We start from the raw sequence: 20263 nt of genomic DNA on the forward strand, positions 1-20263 counted from the left end.
AAATTTTTGACCATCTATTCTGGAGATATAATTATCCCTAAAAGGGAAAATTGATTCTTCTTGGCCTAACTGTAAATATTTAGCACAATTCTGCACTACTTATATATAAGAATATACGTATTTTTTTAACCAACTCTAAGGAAGTATTTGTATAGATATTAAGTTGCAATACTATAAGGTAGAAAATACTCATATATAGTTGCAAACTGATATAATCTGATACTTTAAAGTATCCATTAATTGCTTTAAAATATAAGGTGGAAATTTGAAAATATTGTTAAAGAAACTAAACTTATTTTTTCTTTTTTTGGAAATTAAACTCAATGAAAATAAATAGTCATTATGGTTAACATTTATTTAACAATAAACATTGAAACAACATTTAATACAAATTTTATAGAGCTTCCACTTTATTAAGTTTAATCTTCATAGGTATCTTAAACTTATATTTATTATTAATAGTGGTGTCACATATATTTTTCTTTTTTTTTTATTTAATATTTTCATAATAGATGTAATATATATTTTTATATTTAATTAATCAACAAATAACACAGAGGTGTGTACTATAATTTTATGTATCAACAAACATTTTGAAGATATGTAGAATTTAATTTTCTATTATGAGCTGCGTATCTCCCTTTGATTTCAGTAGAAATTTAGTAGTTTATAAATTTAAGTCATAAATAACAATATTAGACATTAGAAAAATTATTTAATAAAAATATTCTTACAATTTAGTTTTTCTTTTATTCTTCTATATTTTCTTTTCGTTATAAAAAGAAATACAAAGTACACATTAATACTGATGTAACAACACGGTTGGATTACAAAGCGATTAGATGAATTTCACTTTGTTCTTTCCATGAATTTAAAAATAAGATTTTCAAGGGAGATATTTGAGAAAACAATTAAAAAATTTTTTTTTTTAATAGAAATCCAACTTTAAGTGAAAATGAAGTAAGATTTGGTATTTTCACAATTACTGAAAATTTGAAATAGATCAACTTAAAAAGAAAAACTTTTGTTGCAATTTAGATAACTCAGTTACATTTGAATCACAAAAATATTAACTACAAAATTATAATATGGTTTCTTGGCAACGGCATGGTGCCTCCTAAACACCGTTCCTAAGAAACAATATTACTTTTTTTATGATTGAAATCTAACCAAGTTATCGAAAGAGGATAAGTTTTTGCTGTAGTTGTACCAAACTTGGATACAATTGGATTATTATATTTCATAATAAATGAGTTTTGTATATATTTTTAAGATAATATCTTGAACATATTCACTGCAACTTGAATTAGCTTGTCCTCCACTCTCTGTGAGAGCCTAGGGGTTGACGAATCAGACACTTTCTTTTCCCTAATCTACCCGATCCATAAACCCTAATTTAGAAACGGGACATCCTAAGGAGCAGAAATGTGTACTTAAGCTACATTTGGACCCATTGGGCTTCCGATAGAAAACAGCTCACATCAGCCATGTATCGTTAAGTGTGCATGGAAGAAGAAAGTGTAGACTTCGACCCCCAGTTCGGCTCCAGATTACAGGCGCCAAAAATTAGGATTTGTTTGCGATCGTGGTGCGCGCATTCTCCAAGGAAGTGGAACTCATATTCCCAAAGTAATATGCGAAAAATAAACAGTGAATAACAAGCGAGGAACAGTATGCCGCAGTGGCGAATCGAGCGCGACTTTATTTTTATTTGAAAAAATGTTTCAATACGTTTAAAAATTTTTTACTTAATATTGTATAACTATTAGGTAACTTTACTTATCTCGAATCTGTTCCATATCCACATTCCTTACAATCCACATTCCCTATATAAATAAATTAGATCAAACTTAAATAAATAATGATAAACTGAAACATACGTTACGACCAACTAGATGATTAAATTTTAGAATCTAAATTCAATTTCCTCTTCACAATGCTCGCTTTGGATACTAGTGTTTTTAAGAGTTAAAAACAGGTAGTAATTACTGCTTAAGTCTGACAACTACTTTGACGGCTTAAGCTTTAACTGGCTTTAAATTTCATGGGACAGGCATAGAACTCCTTTTAGTCCAGTGTACTTTTGGCAAAATTTGAGATACATACACAATCAATCACATACGTATTCTGTATATCGATATATACTCCTATCCCCAAAGTTTTAAGACGTCTCTAACAATGGAAAAATCCAATAAATCACATTAGAGAGAATAGATATGTAGATCCATACCTTGTTAAACTCTAAGAGGGTACAAAGCTTAGTAGCCTTAACTTCTGTTTACAAACAAGGTTTACAATAATTGACAATAAATAGAAAAAGAATTTGTATAAACATTTTAAGAAAAGTACAATGTAAAAATCATGAAAATTAACTTTAGTCACTTTAAAGTAAAAATAATATTGTGCTAATAGGCAAACCATAAGAATTAATAGTTAAATATTTAATAAACTTACTTGACTGCACACACTAAGAAAAAAATCAAAAATTAAAGGGATAATCTGTTAACTGCATACCACCAAAGTGATCAATACTTAGATTATCCTCCTGGCTATATTATTTAGAGGATATTTGAATAATTATTAAATTAGATTAAGACTAACCAATCCATTCTTGCAATCCAACCATGATAAAATCTCATTTTGGCTAACATGTCGTTCTACTATATAAAATAAATGAACAGCAATACATTATATTTACAAGTAAGTAACTAAATATCACTTCTTCTTTTTTTAATTTGAGCGGAATGGTGTGTATAAATATAAAATACAATCAATTCTACGATGCAGACCGGGTTTATTCGGTAGAAAGGTTGTAGCTAAAATTAAACTCTTGAAAATTAAACTTAAAAGCCTAAAATGTACAATAATAATCGTAATAATAATAATAATAATAAGGGCACAGTAAATTTAAAAGTGCTAGCAATACAATATAAGAAAATGAAACTTGAGACCCACAGTTACTTGTTTTATTGTTTTAGTTGTGTTAAAATTAGTCATCTGAATAAAGTACACACTCTCACAATAGCTTTGGTATTAAGTTCAAAAGCTTTAAAATTTTCTGTATTAATAAATGTTAATTTTTAAAGAAATATTGTGTTAACATCGTCAAACTTTATTAAATATCTTCAATGTACACATAATTAAAAAATTTAGGGGAGTAGAAATAATTTTAGGCTGATTTATTTCCAAAAAATTAATCTGTTATTATTTATACTTCCACTATAAAGCATAGCTTCCGAAATGCTTCTTCACATCTTAAACACAAAAAGTAAAGAGTGCAATAATGACATAAACAAAATTAGAAATATGTTCTACTCGTTTAGAAAAGCACCTTTAAAGATTTTCACAGTGCTACATCAAAATGTGTCAATTGAAAAACTAAAATCACAACAATATTTCAAATGTTTTATTACAATTGTATCAAAATCCAAATTAATTATATATAACATATAAAATGTGGCAGTTTTTAAAGACGAAAGGGCTTTAGTTTAATAAAATTCACAGTAATTCTGTAAATGTTCCCTTATGTATTGGTTTAAGCCTTATAGTTACACAACTTGCTAAAGGAATATTCTGCAATCTTATTAAAGCAAAGTACATGTTAAATTTTCATTCTCTTCATAATTTTTTTCTGTTACATCAGTGCGTCCAAAACATGGGAGCCTCAAAAGCAATCAAAAGATTTTTGAAAAATTCTGGATAAAATACCTGCCAAGGGCATTAGCCGTCAGCTGAGATGTTTTCATAACTACAGACGGAAATGACTAATAGCTTATATCGATAACTCAAAGAAGAAAATAATTCCTTCACATCCTTACAAAAAATGCAAAAAACAATTTTTTTTCACTTTAGAGTGAGTAACTACTTTACATTCCCACATACAAAATTTAAGTTAAGGATCGAACTGGATCCAAATTTCTATCGACTAGTAAAAAAAAGCTCATTTCTGCCTCTCATGATTTTTTTTTTGGACAGAATATTGCTTTCGCGCTAGCAATTTTCATTTTGGGTGAAAACTCAATTTGTTAACCAAATGTTTGTTTTTAAAAAAACATAAAACCCTTTATCTAAAATGAAAAATGATTAAACCTGTTTTTCAAATTCAAACCTTTGCAATGAAAGAATTTTGGATTGCATCGCTGCTTTTATTCGTCGTGGCTCGCATGTCTTTTGTATCCTTCACTGGTTTCGGACTTATAACCATTATCAGAGGTTGATTAATTTGAAGTTTGGTTTAGAGAATTTGACTTCAACTATGTTTCCAACTTACAGTCAGCAAGTGTAGAGTGATACGAAAACAACGTTGAAGTAAAATTTTCTACACAAAACTGAAGACTCAACCTCTATTGGTGGATAAAAGTGCGAACCCGGTTAGGGATAAAAACATGTGTGCTACGATGGAGAAAATCTGATATCCAGCATTGCGGACCTACTCACATTTTTCAGAGAGATTCAGATTTTGAGATACAAAATTTTATTTCTTTGAGAAATAGACAAAAATGATGCCTTTCATGAAACTCTGTCAATATTCGTTAAAAGAAAGAAAATAAAATTAAGGTTTCGCACAAACAAGTTACAGAAGTATTGATTTAGACAAAGTAATTATTGTATCTAATTTTCGATCTTTATCTCCAAAAAATTACAGTTATTTTCTTCGCCTATCTACTTGCTATCCTTAACGCCATCATTCAACTCAACCTTAACTTACCTAAATCCCGGTCAATCTTATTATTATTATTATTATTACTACTGTGGTGAGATACATTAAATGCTATTCTAACTTTTTTGTTCTTAAATTCTCATAATATACAAATCAGACTGTAATTAATACAAAAACACAGATACATCACATATATTATTTAACACAATTGATTAGAGGTGTTTTAAATATTAATCATTGAGTGGGGACATTAGTAATAGGCATTTTTCTAAAAATTACATTATATTTAATTGTTATGCTCCTGTTTCAAAATGGTTTAAAAGAACTTTTAATTCTCGTCGGTATAATTTTTACTTAAATAAAATTAAATGTATACATTATATTCAATAAAAGTGACAAGAAATATAAATTAACACTCGTAATTAATTTATCAAGTCTGAGTAGTTCTTAAATTAAATTTATTAAACAAAATAGGTATGCGTTTAAATTTATTTAATACACTAATATTTAATGCATTTATTTCTTAAATTAATTAATTTTAGGAAACATTTCTTGAAGAACATCAGGTTTCTTAAATATTTTTTCTACCTTGGTAAAATATTTTGTACAAACACTTCGTTGATTCTCCAACACCAAATTATCCACACCAAAATCGTTAGAATTTCCCAAAAGATATGTCAATTTATGTAAATTAAAGAAATATATGATATATATTATATATATATTTTTTTTTTTACAAAAAAAATGCATGATTCGAAAATGCCTGAATGATATGTGTTTTTAACAAATTCAGAAAGACAAAACATCCTTATGAGAAAAGATCTAAAATTACTTATATATTTCTATAAAAGAATTATTTATACTGCTTTTTAACAAAAGGAAAAGAAGTTACACTCTTAATCTTTAGGATAATGAGATTGCTGGTTGAATAACAGTATTGGAACATTTAAATTCTAACATCTTTCAGTTTCACTTCACTTGCGCTCTCGATGTATTCAAACTTAAACTTCTTTTCTCTCCCATTGCGATATTTAAAAAAAATAAACTCTAACAATAATTAATAAGAATATTTTGTTTTCCAAAAATAAATTATTTTTTATAATTTGTAACCAAATACTAATTTCCCCACGAAGCAATCACCTTCTTATAGTTCACAACCTCTCTAAAGCTACTTAATTCTAAATAGTACGCCGGCAGGTGCACTTTTTCTTTTGGGTTTTCCAATTATTTTTTTTTTAACGAAAGTAATAGGAATACCTAACAATTAATTAGGCCCAAATAAAACGAAAAAATGTCTTCTGTTTTGATTTCTCTAACAGCGGATAATTTTTCACGCTACTATATAAAAATTGAGCTTCAGATGTTCATGATGAATCACAAGTATAAAGTTACATAGAGAATGATTAAAATGATCGTGTAATCAAGATTCCAAAATTTAAATATGCAGGTTTTGGGCAACTATTGTAACAAAATATTGTATAATTTATTTTAGTGCACACCAACAGCGTACAACGTTTTTTTAAAGTTTAATATTGTTTTCTATTCTAAAATTTGTCGGCACTTTAGCCAGCCTACAATTTTTGAGTCAAAACTGTATTAATATTATCTATATAATTTTTTTTTTGTTGTAATTAACATGGTACTAAATCTTCTTCTTGCGTATGTTTGGCCAATGCAAGTAATATCATTGTTAATTCTTTTCGATTTATCTTTCCGTCTTGATTATAATCAACTCCTCTAAGAATAGTTTCTTCAAATTCAGCCAAATCTTGAGCATCATAGTCCTTCATTATGAAAACATTAGAAACGATAAATATTTTTTAATAAGCAATTTAAAAATTATAAACTCATTAGAATATCATATTCATGTGGAGAAGAGAAGGGTTCAAGCACATAGACTCGCAAGCCGAAGGCCCGGTTCGAGTGGAAAAATACTGCCATTAGATTTTCTTTCCCGACGAACCTATACAGCCCACTGCAGGGTGATCGTGAGTTGATTTTAAGGGAGAATGCTGTCTGAGAGCACGCTCAAGATTGCACTGAGAAGACTCGAGCAAGTTGTCTAATTGTAGGGCCATAAATACTTGTCTACTACACCTAATAAGAAAAACTGAGCCTAATCCGAATTATAGGTGAAAACTTTATGAAACTTCTCTGCCTAATTTAGATTGAAAATTGAAAAAATAAAAAGAAAAATTCAAAATCTGATGTGAACACTCACTTGACTCTCGTAATGGAATCTTCAAAATTATCTTCTTGAAAATCAGAATTAGTAACAAGAGGATAGCTGCTTACTTCAGTGTTATACATATGTGCAATTTAATGAAGCCATTTTCAAAAACTTCATTAATTATTTTTGAAGATTGAATTAATAATTAAAGTGAACCAATTCACTGTTTTCTTATTTTTAACAGATGAGTTTTCTCAACCAATTTTTGGTAAACAAAATTAACATGTAGTTTTAAAAATGAAAAGGGCAATTTAAATTCTTACTTGAATTATTTATATTTTCATGTTTCTTTAAACGAATGATTCATGAGATGTAACGAGGGAAGAGAAGTATGAACAGTCCAATGCGTTTTAAATAACTACCAATTACTTGTGGAATGACCAAAAATTATCGAATAAATGTAATTATATAAATAAAAATCGAAAAAAAAAATAGTTGCGAGCCATTTTCGAGATTCTTGCCAAATCAGTTGGGTTGCTCCTCTCATTTGCTTATTTTGACTAAGTTTTGGCAATAAAAGAATTCTCAAGTTTGAACTTTCTACAGTTTTCTGTTTTTGAGTTATGAAGAACACACTTGAATAGACAAACCATACGAATGTACATAAATCACTTTTTAGCAATCAGCAAAAAGCTACTGGATCAAGGCTCCCACTTATTACTATGGAACTTAAAAATAAAATTGAAGATATTTATATTACCTTTTTCACCAGTTCTAGTAAATCCTTCAAAAATCCCCTCAATTCTTCATTTTCAATCGTTCCATTGTTATCCTAAAAAAAAAATATTATAATAATATGAATAACAATAAATGTAATATTGTATAATGTGTTTTCAAGCAGGCATAATGTGATAGAAAGTTTGCACCAAACATAGTCAAGAATGTCAAAAATTAAGATTTTTTCCAGCTTTCAGAGAATGCTTAGTCAAAACACATACACACATTAATAAATAAAATTATTAATTTTATAACTCTTAATTTTTTCTATAAAATCGGTTCTCTCTGTAGACTTCAAATTTTATTCAATATGAAAGGGCAAGGCCGCTTTAATTAACTATGTCCAGGATCACTAACTTGTAACTGTTTAAAAATAATATAGTTCTATAATATATGATGATATTCAGAAGTTTTTAATAAAAACCATATTTACTAACTCCTATTTTATTTTACTGAACATTTATTTACCCACAACGTTACGGCCTCCCATTTTCAGAAATGAGACCAAAAAACCTTAGTTACGAATACTTAAAACATTACAGTTATAAAACTGCTTCAGGATTAAAAGGATTTATAAAAATTAATAAAATAAAAAAATTCTAAAGTAAAATTAAGTGAATGAATATTCATTTCATAATGTGAAATCTAGAACCCACAAATAAAAAAGTAATCATGTTTAATTTAAGAAATATACATTTATTTTTTATATATGTATATATAAAATTTATTCTCAGACTATTCATTTAAGTAAGTAATGGAATGTAACAAATATTATTCATAAAAATCTGTTCTTATCGTCAAACAATATTCGCTGAACGTTTACTGTTATTCTCTCTATATTATTGAAACCTTATAATAATCTTTATTTTCAGTCAACTTTTATATAAAACAGTGTATACTTTTTTATTTATCATGCGGCTATTTTTTGAGCTTTCGAGAGGTTTTTTGACTATCTCTTTTAGAATATCAGAAGAAACTTCATTTTACAGTTCTCTACAAGATATACAAAACCAATAAAATCATTTAACATACTGTTAATATTTACAGAATTGTATGTTTTTTTTTAGGAACAGCAGTGATATTTAGAAACTGTCGAGAGATATTTTTGATAAGCATGTAGATTAAAAATATTAGAAGTTTAAGAGGGAAGGGATTAGCTATGAGGTTAGCATACTGGACTCCCACGCGGAGGTCCCGGGTTCGAATCCAGCAGCTGACCCTTAGATTTTCTCTTCCTAGGAGCTTCTTACAGCTCACTGTCCGGTGATGGACAGTGTTGTCTGTAACGAGAGAACACTGTCCGGAGGCCGGCAGTGCACTGGAAAAAGCTCCGGGCGCTAATAACCTTGGATGTTGACGCGCCTTAAATCATTAAAAAAAAAAAAAAAAAAAATTAGAAGTTTAAGCGCTTATTTTGGTAACTTGTTTTATTATTTATTTAACTAGTTCTTTTGTACTATCTACTCTTTAAGGATAACATTTAGAAGTATTTTATTAAATTTTAATTATATCCGGTTAAATAATAAATTATTATCCATATAGCAAAATTATTTTTCCAACCAACCATCAACTTTACCTCACACAACTAACATCTACTGAGGAATGGCTAATAGGTCCACACTGACATCACATAAATAATCTAATGTTCGTTTCTGTCAAACCTTAAATTTAATTGTAGAGATAATTTCGCACCTACCCTGTCATAGAGTGAAAATACTTTTTCAATATCATCTTTGGTCAACTTTGTAGCTCCCTGTAATATCAGATATATTGAAAATTATTTTGAAATTATTATTATTTTTAAATTTCTGTTAGCATGCTTTAATAATGCTTATAACATCATGCACCATAATGATTGTATAAATCATGCATCAGAGTAAAGAGAGCATTACGTTTTTCAAGCACGAATATGAGTTTCCATGGTTAGGAAGACTTCTTATTATGTACTTTTGTTCTGAAGTAGATTTTCTTTAATATGTACACTTCCAAAAATTATTTTAATTATTATTATTATTTTTGTTTTATTTTTTGTAGTTGTCTATATACATATTTATATTTTATTAAGTCATGTAAACGTTACTTCCAAGCAATTTTTTTTAGCTTTAGCTTTCAAAGCGGCGGTTTTATTTCTTGTTAATAAATAAATAAATAATTAGTAAGTTATTCAAATGTAATTCTGTTTTAATAGTGCTTAAGTCCAAACACTTTAAAAATAATAAAACAATTCAAATAAAAAAACTGAGAAAAAAAATCATATTAAAGAACTGTAGTTAGCTTTTCATTGCTATGTCTCATTGCTGTTTTTCTAAGCAACTATGAATCTATATGTTTGCTAATTGTGTTGTTTACTTACTTCTGTTGTTAATTCCTAGAATGAAGAAGAGAAAGAAATAAGTGCAGTGGAATAGTAAAATTTGTGCATTTTTTTCTTGTTGATGTTTTGCTTTATTGTGAGCCTTGTGTAAAATTATAAATACATTTTAACCGATACAAAGTTTATACATTTAACTAGTTTGCATTGAAATAACTTTGATATAATATTCTTCTGTTAAGAATGTTCAGAACTAAGGGTGTTATAATAATATATTCTTTTCTCATGTTTGTTTCTCGCATTGAGCTGTTTGCCGAACGAAAAAGTAAGGAAGCAAATTCATAAAAAGTTAAGCAAATTTTGGGTATTTGTTCTGTTGTATAAGCGAACATTATTTCCCAAAATACCCTAATTATATTATTGTACTTGATGAGCCTTATCCCAAGCACGATATCGGAATAGTTACAGTGCATTGAAATCACCACACAAATAATGGACTTATTTAATACTATGGTACCACAATATTTTAAAGTCTCATCTCAATATGTCTCAAATATAAAGTCTATATTTATCTAAATAAATACAAGTCGTATTACTTGATTCAATTCAAAGTCCAAGCATTTTCATTGGGCAAAATTTACAGTGATCTTTTGGAATAAGTGAGATATTTTAGTTTTAACGTACTACTGAATACATTTTACTCCAGAACTCCTTAGAAATCAGTAATAACCCAAGGCAATACGGTAAGATAGTAAAAATGATTGTAGATGTTCTTTTTGTAAGAATTAAAAGAAAAAATACCATTAAGTTGTGTGTGCGGTAATGTTTACCACTAATGCTACAAAACGACGTACCAGGGAAATGTTACACTAATGTCAACAAAAATTAAGGAACTAACAGCTGAAAAAATTACTGTAGCACGTGTTTATCACCATCAACATAATTTACGGGGAATGATTAAAGACGTGGCATGTATGAGGGAGTTACAAAACATTATTAAAGTTGCAGTACGTTCGGTTGTACACAAGACGTGTTACACCTGCAACCTAATCCACTAAAGTTTTGGGTCATTATCCGATATTAGGAGAGGGGTTTTATTAGGTAGTTTTCTCTTTTGTTTTTAAACTCTTCGATATTTTATTGAAAATGACTCAAGTTAATTTTATTAATCTCATATTGAGTACGTACTTACGGATAATGGAACTTAAATATGATAAGTTTCAGAGAAAAATTAATTTTAATACACCTTTAAGGGAAGAGGGGATAGCCTATCCTTTAAAGTGGAATTTTAATTTAAAATGATATGATCCTACCATTTATACAATATTAGAGGATAAATTAGTTGTTAAATAGAGTTTTAAGAAAATCGATTGACTGGGACTGCTAATTTCCCAGTTTTTATACTACAGTTTTTGCCACTGCAGTAAATACTAGAGTTTTTTGAGAATAGCGTTTGTCATAAAGACAAAATAAGAGATACGGCAAAGGACATGTTAGAATTTCGTAAGAGATTTGGTAATTTACGTTAACAATTACGCTACTAATTCTTAAATAAAGCGGGACGGGTGTTATACTCGTAGTTGAGTGCCTATGAGCGTGGCGTTGTAAATCCAACGAGATCCCCAGACAGAAACAAGCATGTAGCTACTTTTTACATAACTACATAGAAAAGTAGTTGCTTTCATCTATGGCACCTAATAGCAGTTGAACATCATTCTCCAAAAGCGCCATCTTTATTTACAAATATTTTTTGAGAAAAATAAATTTGGTGGAGTTCTGAGTGATACTGACATATAGCTCTCTACTGCATTTATTACCTTGTTCAATGTGAAAACTAGGACTAATGTGTAGCTGTTATCACCGATTAAGTTAAGGTTAAAAGAAAATGCATCAGGTACCAGTATTTCCTTAATATCTGCAAGTAAAATGTATTGGGTAGCCAGAAGATAATGACAGGGTCACAAGTGGATGGTGGCTTCCTTTTCAATGAAAAGAACTACATTTTCAGCTAGAGTAACGTTTTCTTAATAACTTCCCAAATGTCATCATCAAAATATTTCGATTTTAAGGTAAACAAAAACTGTATTTGAGTTATAATGCTTTTCGAATCAGCTGAAGAAATCTATTTTTACTATTGTTGCATAAACCCACTAGAGAAAAGCTACTTATTAAACAATTTACCCTTAAAAAAAAATCATACTTTTGTTTACAAACACAGGCTCACAATAAAACTGAAAAAGAAACTACTAAGAGGAAAAGACGCCACATGGATAGAAGAATGAGTGCAAATAAGTATTACTATTATAATATTATGTTAAAATATACTTTAATTTTGTTTTTTAATTAAATAATATTTAATTTGGGAGCAAATTTTATTATGGCGTGCTATTTCTTTTTTAAAAACTATTTTATTAATTGTTATTTAAAAAATTACTTTATTATTAATAATTATTTAAATTCAATTATTAAACTGACACAATTGTTCATTACAAACAGTTATGATATTACCTTGAATATCTGACGAGTCAAAAAATTTTCTTTTACTGGAAGCAATCTAAAAAAGAAAAAAAAGGAGTCATCTTTTAAACAAATTATATGACAACTGATCTATGATAGTTCTTTATTAGCAATGACTTTTATTTTATCTGTTCCTTTTTATTCATTTAGTTCCTTCAATTCGACACTGTTAAATCCAGAAGATAGAGAGCAGACTACCATAAATTCTTACCTTCTAGAAATTGTTATTGGAACATTCATCAAACGCACATCTTCCCCCTCGTTTCTGATGGAAAACCTCGCTGAGGGTCCAACAGATTAAACACATATGTAAAGATGTAGAAGACAACTATTATCATCTACAATCTATCTCCCTCAAGTTCTACCCAATGCTTGTAAACATATGAACTAATAACCTAAATCTACCCTAACTTACCCAGCGGTTTCCATATCAATTTCTTATCGCCTTCAAAAAGAAACTATTCTATCACAAAAATTACATTTAAGTGATTATGAGTGTGAATCCCTAAACTCTCTCTTATTTTCAGCTAAGACCTTCTCCATATTAAAGAATATTTCCATCAAGAGGAACAGTGCATTTCCAATGAGTTATTGAGTTATGTAAAAAATCAAGGTAGGTAAGTAATTGTTCGTAAATGTTTAAAATGTTGGTAAAATATGAACGTGATAACAGTCAATAGCCTGATAACTCCTCTCTGAACACCATAGTAAAGTTTATACTATTTTTCCTCTGCTTGTTTTTCTTCTAGGGGAACTTGTGTAATCAAAGAAAATAATGTCTTTTATATTAAAAAAATTTCAAAAGAATAAATTAATATTTTTTCCAGGAAAAAACTGGCCAAAAGAAGAAAAAATCGAAAGAGTTTGGATTCACCCACTGTGAGGGGGTAAACCCACGATACTTCACTTCTTTTTATTTTAAACGAAACGAATTCGCCCAGTTTTCTAATAAACGTCGCATCGCCTCGAAAATTGAGACGCTTTTTCGTTTCCTATCTTTAGAACAGTGTCAGCAAATATTCTAATCGGCAATGTAAACAACATCAAACTGTATAATGTTTAATAATGGAGACAAGTGAATAAGTTGAACAGGTGGTTAAGTTTGCAATACTTACTCACCAAAGACTATATTGGTCTTAAAGGTTCGCCGCACCATCGTTCTCCAATCTATTCTTGCCTTTTGCCAGCGTTTTCCTACCGCGCCTTCAAAGGTCGGCCAATTTATATCTACGCTTCACACTATCTTATTCACGGCTAATCCCGTAGCCTCTTTCCAATTTATATCCATGCACAAATAACATAGAACTTCTTGTTATTTAATTCTGCGCAGATATTTCAGCCATCTCAATATGTTGTCCTTTACAAACAAAAGGCGTACCTCATTGAATAGTTTTCTAATTTCTTTATTGGTCTTAACAGAAATTCTTGATACATCCCCTTCTTTTATTAATGACTAGAGCTGAAATCATCAATTTTTAATGGCTATCCGATTTCCCTCATCATTCTGAAGGTATTTTCCAAGATATGACCAATGACCTATCCGTATGTTCTCCACTCCAGATTTGTTGAATATTACAATTGTACAAATAAGGACAAATTTGAAAAATCTGTTAAAATGAGTTATTCCTTCCTTATGAATAAATGTTCGAAAATATCTGAAATGGTTTCGATTAAAACAAATAGATCTATAAACCAGGAGTAACCGTGATGGCATCAGTTCTAATTCCAATATTCTATAAAATAAATTGGTTGTCAGTCATAAAATAAGTCTAGAAAAGGTGGTATAAATTTATGTGTGTTCCCAGAGTTAATGGAGTGAACATCTTTTCACTTTTTCTGATACAGAAAAGCAGCCAATTACGGTTGTCACAACAATTCCTTTGCTTAACAGCCAGTTTATAAAATTCACAACATACAATTTCATCTATTACATACACACTGTCATATTTCTTTCAATGATCTAAATGCAGTGTATATGTCCAAGGTTTGCTTCAGTCTCTCTTTTAAAATTAGATTTTTGTTATCAGTTTCTCGTTTTTTCCATTCTATTTCCATTGATAACCTTTTAGGGACAGGTGACATACTGATCGCTTGTTTGCAACGTTGCTTTAACTAACTTCGGTTCTGTCCTACCCTTTTACAGAGATACATGAAACTAATAAAGAAAGACATAATTCCAATTTTGTAAAATTATTATAAAACAAAAAAAATCAAACTGCCAAATAAAAAAGGTTTGTTTTTTAAATAAAATTTTATTGTTAATGAATGTTCAACGTAATAGTAAGTTATCAGTCAATGATATTTTTTTCTTTAATTTAGCAAGGATTATTACCGTGACTTTCTCTAGATATTGAATCTCTGGCTCCGAAAGTAATGAGTTATTAACAGGAATTATAATACTTAGTACCATATCGGAGCTGTTTGCAGTTCAGTTCAATTTCGTCGATTTTGAATTTTCTGTTCTTGTCTATTTCAATGTAAGTATGGGAACGTTTCACTAAATCGAGGATTCCGAAATAAAGATGTACACTTACGTTCCAGCAGTTCCCAAAAGAGGTAAGTTCTGCCATTTGAGTTAAATTCACAATCATAATTTTCCTGGTAGTAGCAAGGAAACTTTTTTTTTCTGTTCAGCTTTTTTTAATGATCTTAACTGATTGCCCAAGGCTTAATCGCTAGCCATTGCTATCAGCATTAAGAGGAAGATTCACTTTTAAAAAGAATGGCTTTTATTGATTGATGAGACGATTATAACTGATTTTTTTTGCTAGCTTTACACCACTTTCTAAACGTCCCTAAGCTTATGTTGGCGTCAACTCGTGAAAAATGTCTCTATTCCTCTTTTATTATTCGGTACAGTAGATCTGGGACAGCACCAATTCAGGAAAATGCAGACAGGTACTAATGCTTGATGCGGTTGTCATGGTTTCGGTCAGAGAATCCACATAAGATCTATCTGGGACCTCTACGATTTCTTCGTATTTCTTTCCAAGATCCCATCTAGACTCTAGCGGATTTTAAAACAATGTTAATCAGATCGTTTATTCCGTAACCCTCCCATTCAACAAAATTTTATCATCCCAGATGAGTGCTTCTTAATTGTTACTGAATGTCGTTTAATCTTTTGGTTTAAACTGGTTAAAACTGATGGAAGAGATTAAGTTTCCACTGGTTTTATCTCTGTGTTTTCGAGTTTAGTATGAATATTAAAATTTTAAAATACGACAATTTAAAGTATAATCAAAATATCAAATTGTAAAGATAACAAAATTCTTGTAGTCTTAAAGTTTAGAGGTAACTTAACCAAACTCAGACTCAAGTTTAGAGGTAATCTACAGAATTTTATTTATGAAATACCAGAAATAGACTAAGTGACGAATGACAGAAAACTGTTTTTGACACCGAATGACGAAAGACAACCAGTTGCTAGGGCACTTCCTTCCTTAAATACCTTTTTTTTTTTTGAAGTATGCAATTCATTTTATTCACAAAGGGTTAAAATAATGTCATTCATAGCTAAGTTTTAACTTAGAATTACAAAAGGTGCGAAACTGCTTTACAGACTACTTGGACGACGCTCCAAATTGCCCATAGAACTCAAAACGATCTATATACAAAACTATCCTCAAACCTATGTGGACTTACGGACTAGAGCTGTGGGGTTCAGCCAAACCTACAAACATACGGACAGAACAAACATTTCAGTCAAAACTCCTCCAACAGATAGCTGACGCTCCTTTCTACGTGACTAACCTCATTCTTCACAAAGACCTCAACATTCCCTTCATTGACCAACTCGCCAAGACTAAATACCAAAAATTCAATACTACTCTCTCGACTAGCTCTAATCCTCTCGAACTGTCTCTCGCCTCCTCTGACATCCCTAATACTCCTTGCCAACTGAATCGCCAGTGGCCAAGCGACTTCCTTGTAGGCTGAAGACCTAAATCATTATATTCCTATCTCTCCTCTCTCCTCCTCGTATTCTCCTCCTTACACTCTCCTCTCTCATATAGCTACCGCTGGGTAGTTTCTCTCCTCCTGCACCAGTTCATCATACTCTTCATATTTACTGATTGTCTACAATGTATATAGATTGTAAATTACAAAATAAATTAAAAAAAAAACAGAATTGATTTAACTTCTCATAAATGTACATCGCTGAGTGGCCACAGTTTTAAACCACTCAGCTATCCCGTGGGAGCTCTTTTTTCGCTTTATTACAACTGCAACAAATGTTGCTAATTTAACTTAAAATAATGTTAATATAAAAAATAATACTGGAAAACAATATAATGAATCACTCCAATTCCAAATCAAAGTAAATATTAGTCAGTGGTTCTATAGATAGAAACGATTTCAGGAATCGATGATCCTTTCATTAAATCAGAGTAAGTTACAGGTTAGATATTCAAACATAAAGGAAATTCGGTAATTCAAGAAATTAACCTTTTTTCAATAACTGAAGAAGGGAAATAACTTTAAGAATAATATAAAAAATTAAGAAATTTCATCTTAAAATCAAAATAAGCACTGCTTTTGTAGAAAGCACTGCTTTCCTACAGGCTACTCCAAGTTCGAATTCAGCTGCTGCTCTTGGAAATTTTTCCGTATTACAGCCGATTATTAGATAAAGAAGAGTTGTCTGTAATGAACCACTGTCCCGGAGCCAATGGTTTCAGATGTTAAGGCTTCTTAATAAAAAAAAAATCTGGAGTAAACATACACACGACTTACTCGAGTTAGATGATCATCTGAGTCATGACTCAGGATTCTCGAGGTTCTAACTTAACAAATTTTAAGACATATCTTACTAACATTACCCAGAATGCAAAACCGCACAATCCTCCGAAATGGCCCTTCTAAACTACCCCTAAACCTGCTTCCTTAACATCAAATCCCTGATCTTCCCTAACCGGAGGCCGTTCCACAATAACCTTGGCCAAACAAAATGACCACGAGCATTCTTCCTTAATGTTACTTCTAGTCTCTTCGTATTTCTAGTCCTTAATTAAAACATTAGTTCCAAGAATATTTTAATTAACATTGGAATGTGCGCTTTCTTTAAAAGTTTTGTTTTAGGGAACTTTACTGAAATAAGGGCAACTAAATATTGAATTAAAATACAGGTTTTAAAAAAATGTTTGAATTATAACCATGTAAAATACAAAGTATGTACTGTGAATTATAAGGGAAATATTAGTTAATGAGAGACCCAAAGAATACTTAATGTTCCTTCATAATGAATATTTATCAGGCTAATTACGTTTCCAATTCCAATGCTTCCTCATTAAAATTAAAATCCTCATTTTAGTGCAAGTCTATGCTGCAATTGGTATTCTATGTTTTCTAACCAAAGGAATTTATTTAAAACGTTGATATTGCATTATTTCACTTCATTTAATTTACTCTAAGGCACTTCTAACGCAATATTCATTCCCTCTCTTAAGTTGTTTAATTTCTGTTTAATGCTGCAAGACTGTCCAGAGTAGACGTTGCAGATAGGTTTATGTAGATTTAATTCGTCTATATATTATGTGAGGTCCGTCTTTTGTTTTATAATTTTTCGTTCAAGAAATAAGCCTAGCATTCCCACCTACAATTAAGTAAGCCCGAAAATAAATTGTTACTGAAAATATCCTTAACAAAAACTTACAGTTTTAAAAGTTAAGTATAAGGGTTGATTAAACGCCAAAAGGTACACAAATCAGCAGTTCCCAACATTTTATTAATACTTCATTGATATAATTTAAGTAATTTTACTGCATTAACTTTTCCTTCACATTTTTTAGAATTTATTAGATGTCACAGACCCTTATGCTGGCCATTTTCGTCTACAAAATATTTACTCAAGTAGCACACCATTTAACTTAGATTGACTGTAATATCTATTTATCTATAATAATCAAACTATTAATCACAGGTGAAAAAGAAAACGTTATAAAAAATATAAAAAAAATAAGAGGCTAAAAAATTCATAAACTTTTTTTACATCAATGATTTTATGCATTTATTTTTATTTTTAAATAAAAATCATTGGTTTAAGTTCATTCTTCGATTAAAGTAATTGTTATTTTATGTTGTAGTCAAACGTTTGTAATAATAAGTAATAAATAATCTGGCTTTATCGCAAATAATATAGTTTTCTTCAATTACATTCTCAATCTAGGTGTTCTTCCCACAATGTTATATATATGTAATATAAAATAAAGAAAATAAAGATATGCATATTTTTAGGACAGCTAATTATTCCAGTATTTTACCATAAGTAAAATTAGGGGGACTAAATTAAATTACAATTGAGAAATGAGTAAATATTGTTGAATAATCTACTTGTTATTAAATGTATGTTATTTGTGCTCACGAATATTTCGGTAAGACGAATTTAAGACTGAAATATTGTTTTGAATCCTCCGTGATTGAAATTTAAAAAGTGGCCGACTCTAACTTTGTTTTTTTCTACTTTAACATGCATGTATATGTGACTACTCAGAATAATTCATCACTCATTTTATCATAATTATAATAAAAAAATATTATGAATGAACTGGCCAGCATAAGGGTCTGTGACATCTAATAAATTCTAAAAAATGTGAAGGAAAAGTTAATGCAGTAAAATTACTTAAATTATATCAATGAAGTATTAATAAAATGTTGGGAACTGCTGATTTGTGTACCTTTTGGCGTTTAATCAACCCTTATACTTAACTTTTAAAACTGTAAGTTTTTGTTAAGGAGATTTTTGTACCTTTTGGATAGATTTTCCTTTTTGTCTATTTGCAAAGTTACGTCTGCTTTACAGATTTTTTAAAATTTGGAATAAGCTATTCTATCATTATAACCTGATAAGGTGTTAAATCGGAACCGTAACTACCACTGGAGAGATCTTTTTAAAGAATGATTATAGTTGCGGTCCCCAAACCATCCTCAATAACCATTTTTTTGAGAAAGCGTTTTGAATAAAATAGGAAGGTATTTGTACGTAAATAGCAAAATTAAACTGCGATTTCAGTACTTCCTTTTAAGAGGAGCAAGAAAAATAAACTGCGATTACAGTACTTCTCCCTAAAAGGCAAAGATTTTGAATCGAACGACAATTCATTGATGTAAATCGGTTCACTCATTGATAATTTTAACGATTGCAGTACTTCCTCTTAGTAGGTGTAAGAGCATGATGGCACTTCACAGCCACGTAGAGGAGCTTTAACCACTTATTTGAGCTAAATTTTATCAAAATCGGACTAAGCTTTGTAGAAATATTGGTAATAATAGTTTTAAAAAGGGCCTTATTTGGGTGGGGCGAACTCCCCTCCTTATGAGGCATAGCGTCGAGACTTTTAAAGTACAAATCAGTACAAAATTTCGATTCGAATGACACTTCATTCATGAAAATCGGTTCACGTGTCGATAATTTGAAACGATTGCTATACTTCCCCTTAACAAGTGTAAGAGCAGATCGTCGCTTTATTGTTAGGTAGGGGAGCCCTAACCCTATCATCCTACCAAATTTTATCAAAATCGGGCCAAGATTTACAGAGTAATTAGTAATAATAATTTTGGAGGGGGCCTTACATAAAGGGGGCTAACTCCTCTCCCATTCGATGTGCAGGGCCGAGACCCCCAAAAGGCACATCTACATAAAATTCCGAATCGAATGACACCTCATTCATGAAAATCGGTTCACGCGTTTAGGCGCTACGTTGTTTACAAAAAAGGTAACAAGAACAAGAACAACAACAACAACAACAACAACAACAACAAGAAGAAGAACAAGAACAAGAACATTTTTTGAAAAAGCCGTTTTTGCTCATTTTCGGCAACTTTTTTC

The 20263-nt window shown here is 30.1% G+C and overlaps 1 protein-coding gene across 4 annotated transcripts in view; it reads right to left on the minus strand.

Moving 5' to 3' along the window:
• Window positions 1-340: 340 nt before the first annotated feature.
• The window catches only part of Cbp53E (Calbindin 53E), a 62326-nt gene continuing 42403 nt past the window's right edge, over window positions 341-20263 (minus strand). For 3 of the 4 annotated variants that reach the window (XM_074132253.1, XM_074132254.1, XM_074132250.1), the window contains exons 9-13: window positions 12427-12472; window positions 9961-9975; window positions 9304-9360; window positions 7591-7662; window positions 341-6444 (exon numbers count right to left, since the gene is read on the minus strand). In XM_074132253.1, the coding sequence (XP_073988354.1) occupies window positions 6292-6444; window positions 7591-7662; window positions 9304-9360; window positions 9961-9975; window positions 12427-12472 (343 nt within the window). In that variant the 3' untranslated portion in view covers window positions 341-6291. The remainder of the gene's footprint in view (window positions 6445-7590; window positions 7663-9303; window positions 9361-9960; window positions 9976-12426; window positions 12473-20263) is intronic. The other variant, XM_074132251.1, reaches the window with a different exon arrangement.

The sequence above is a fragment of the Rhodnius prolixus genome, unplaced genomic scaffold (assembly GCF_049639745.1).
Source record: "Rhodnius prolixus isolate KJV_2025 unplaced genomic scaffold, Rpr scaffold_4, whole genome shotgun sequence".
Classification (NCBI taxonomy): Eukaryota; Metazoa; Arthropoda; class Insecta; order Hemiptera; family Reduviidae; genus Rhodnius; species Rhodnius prolixus.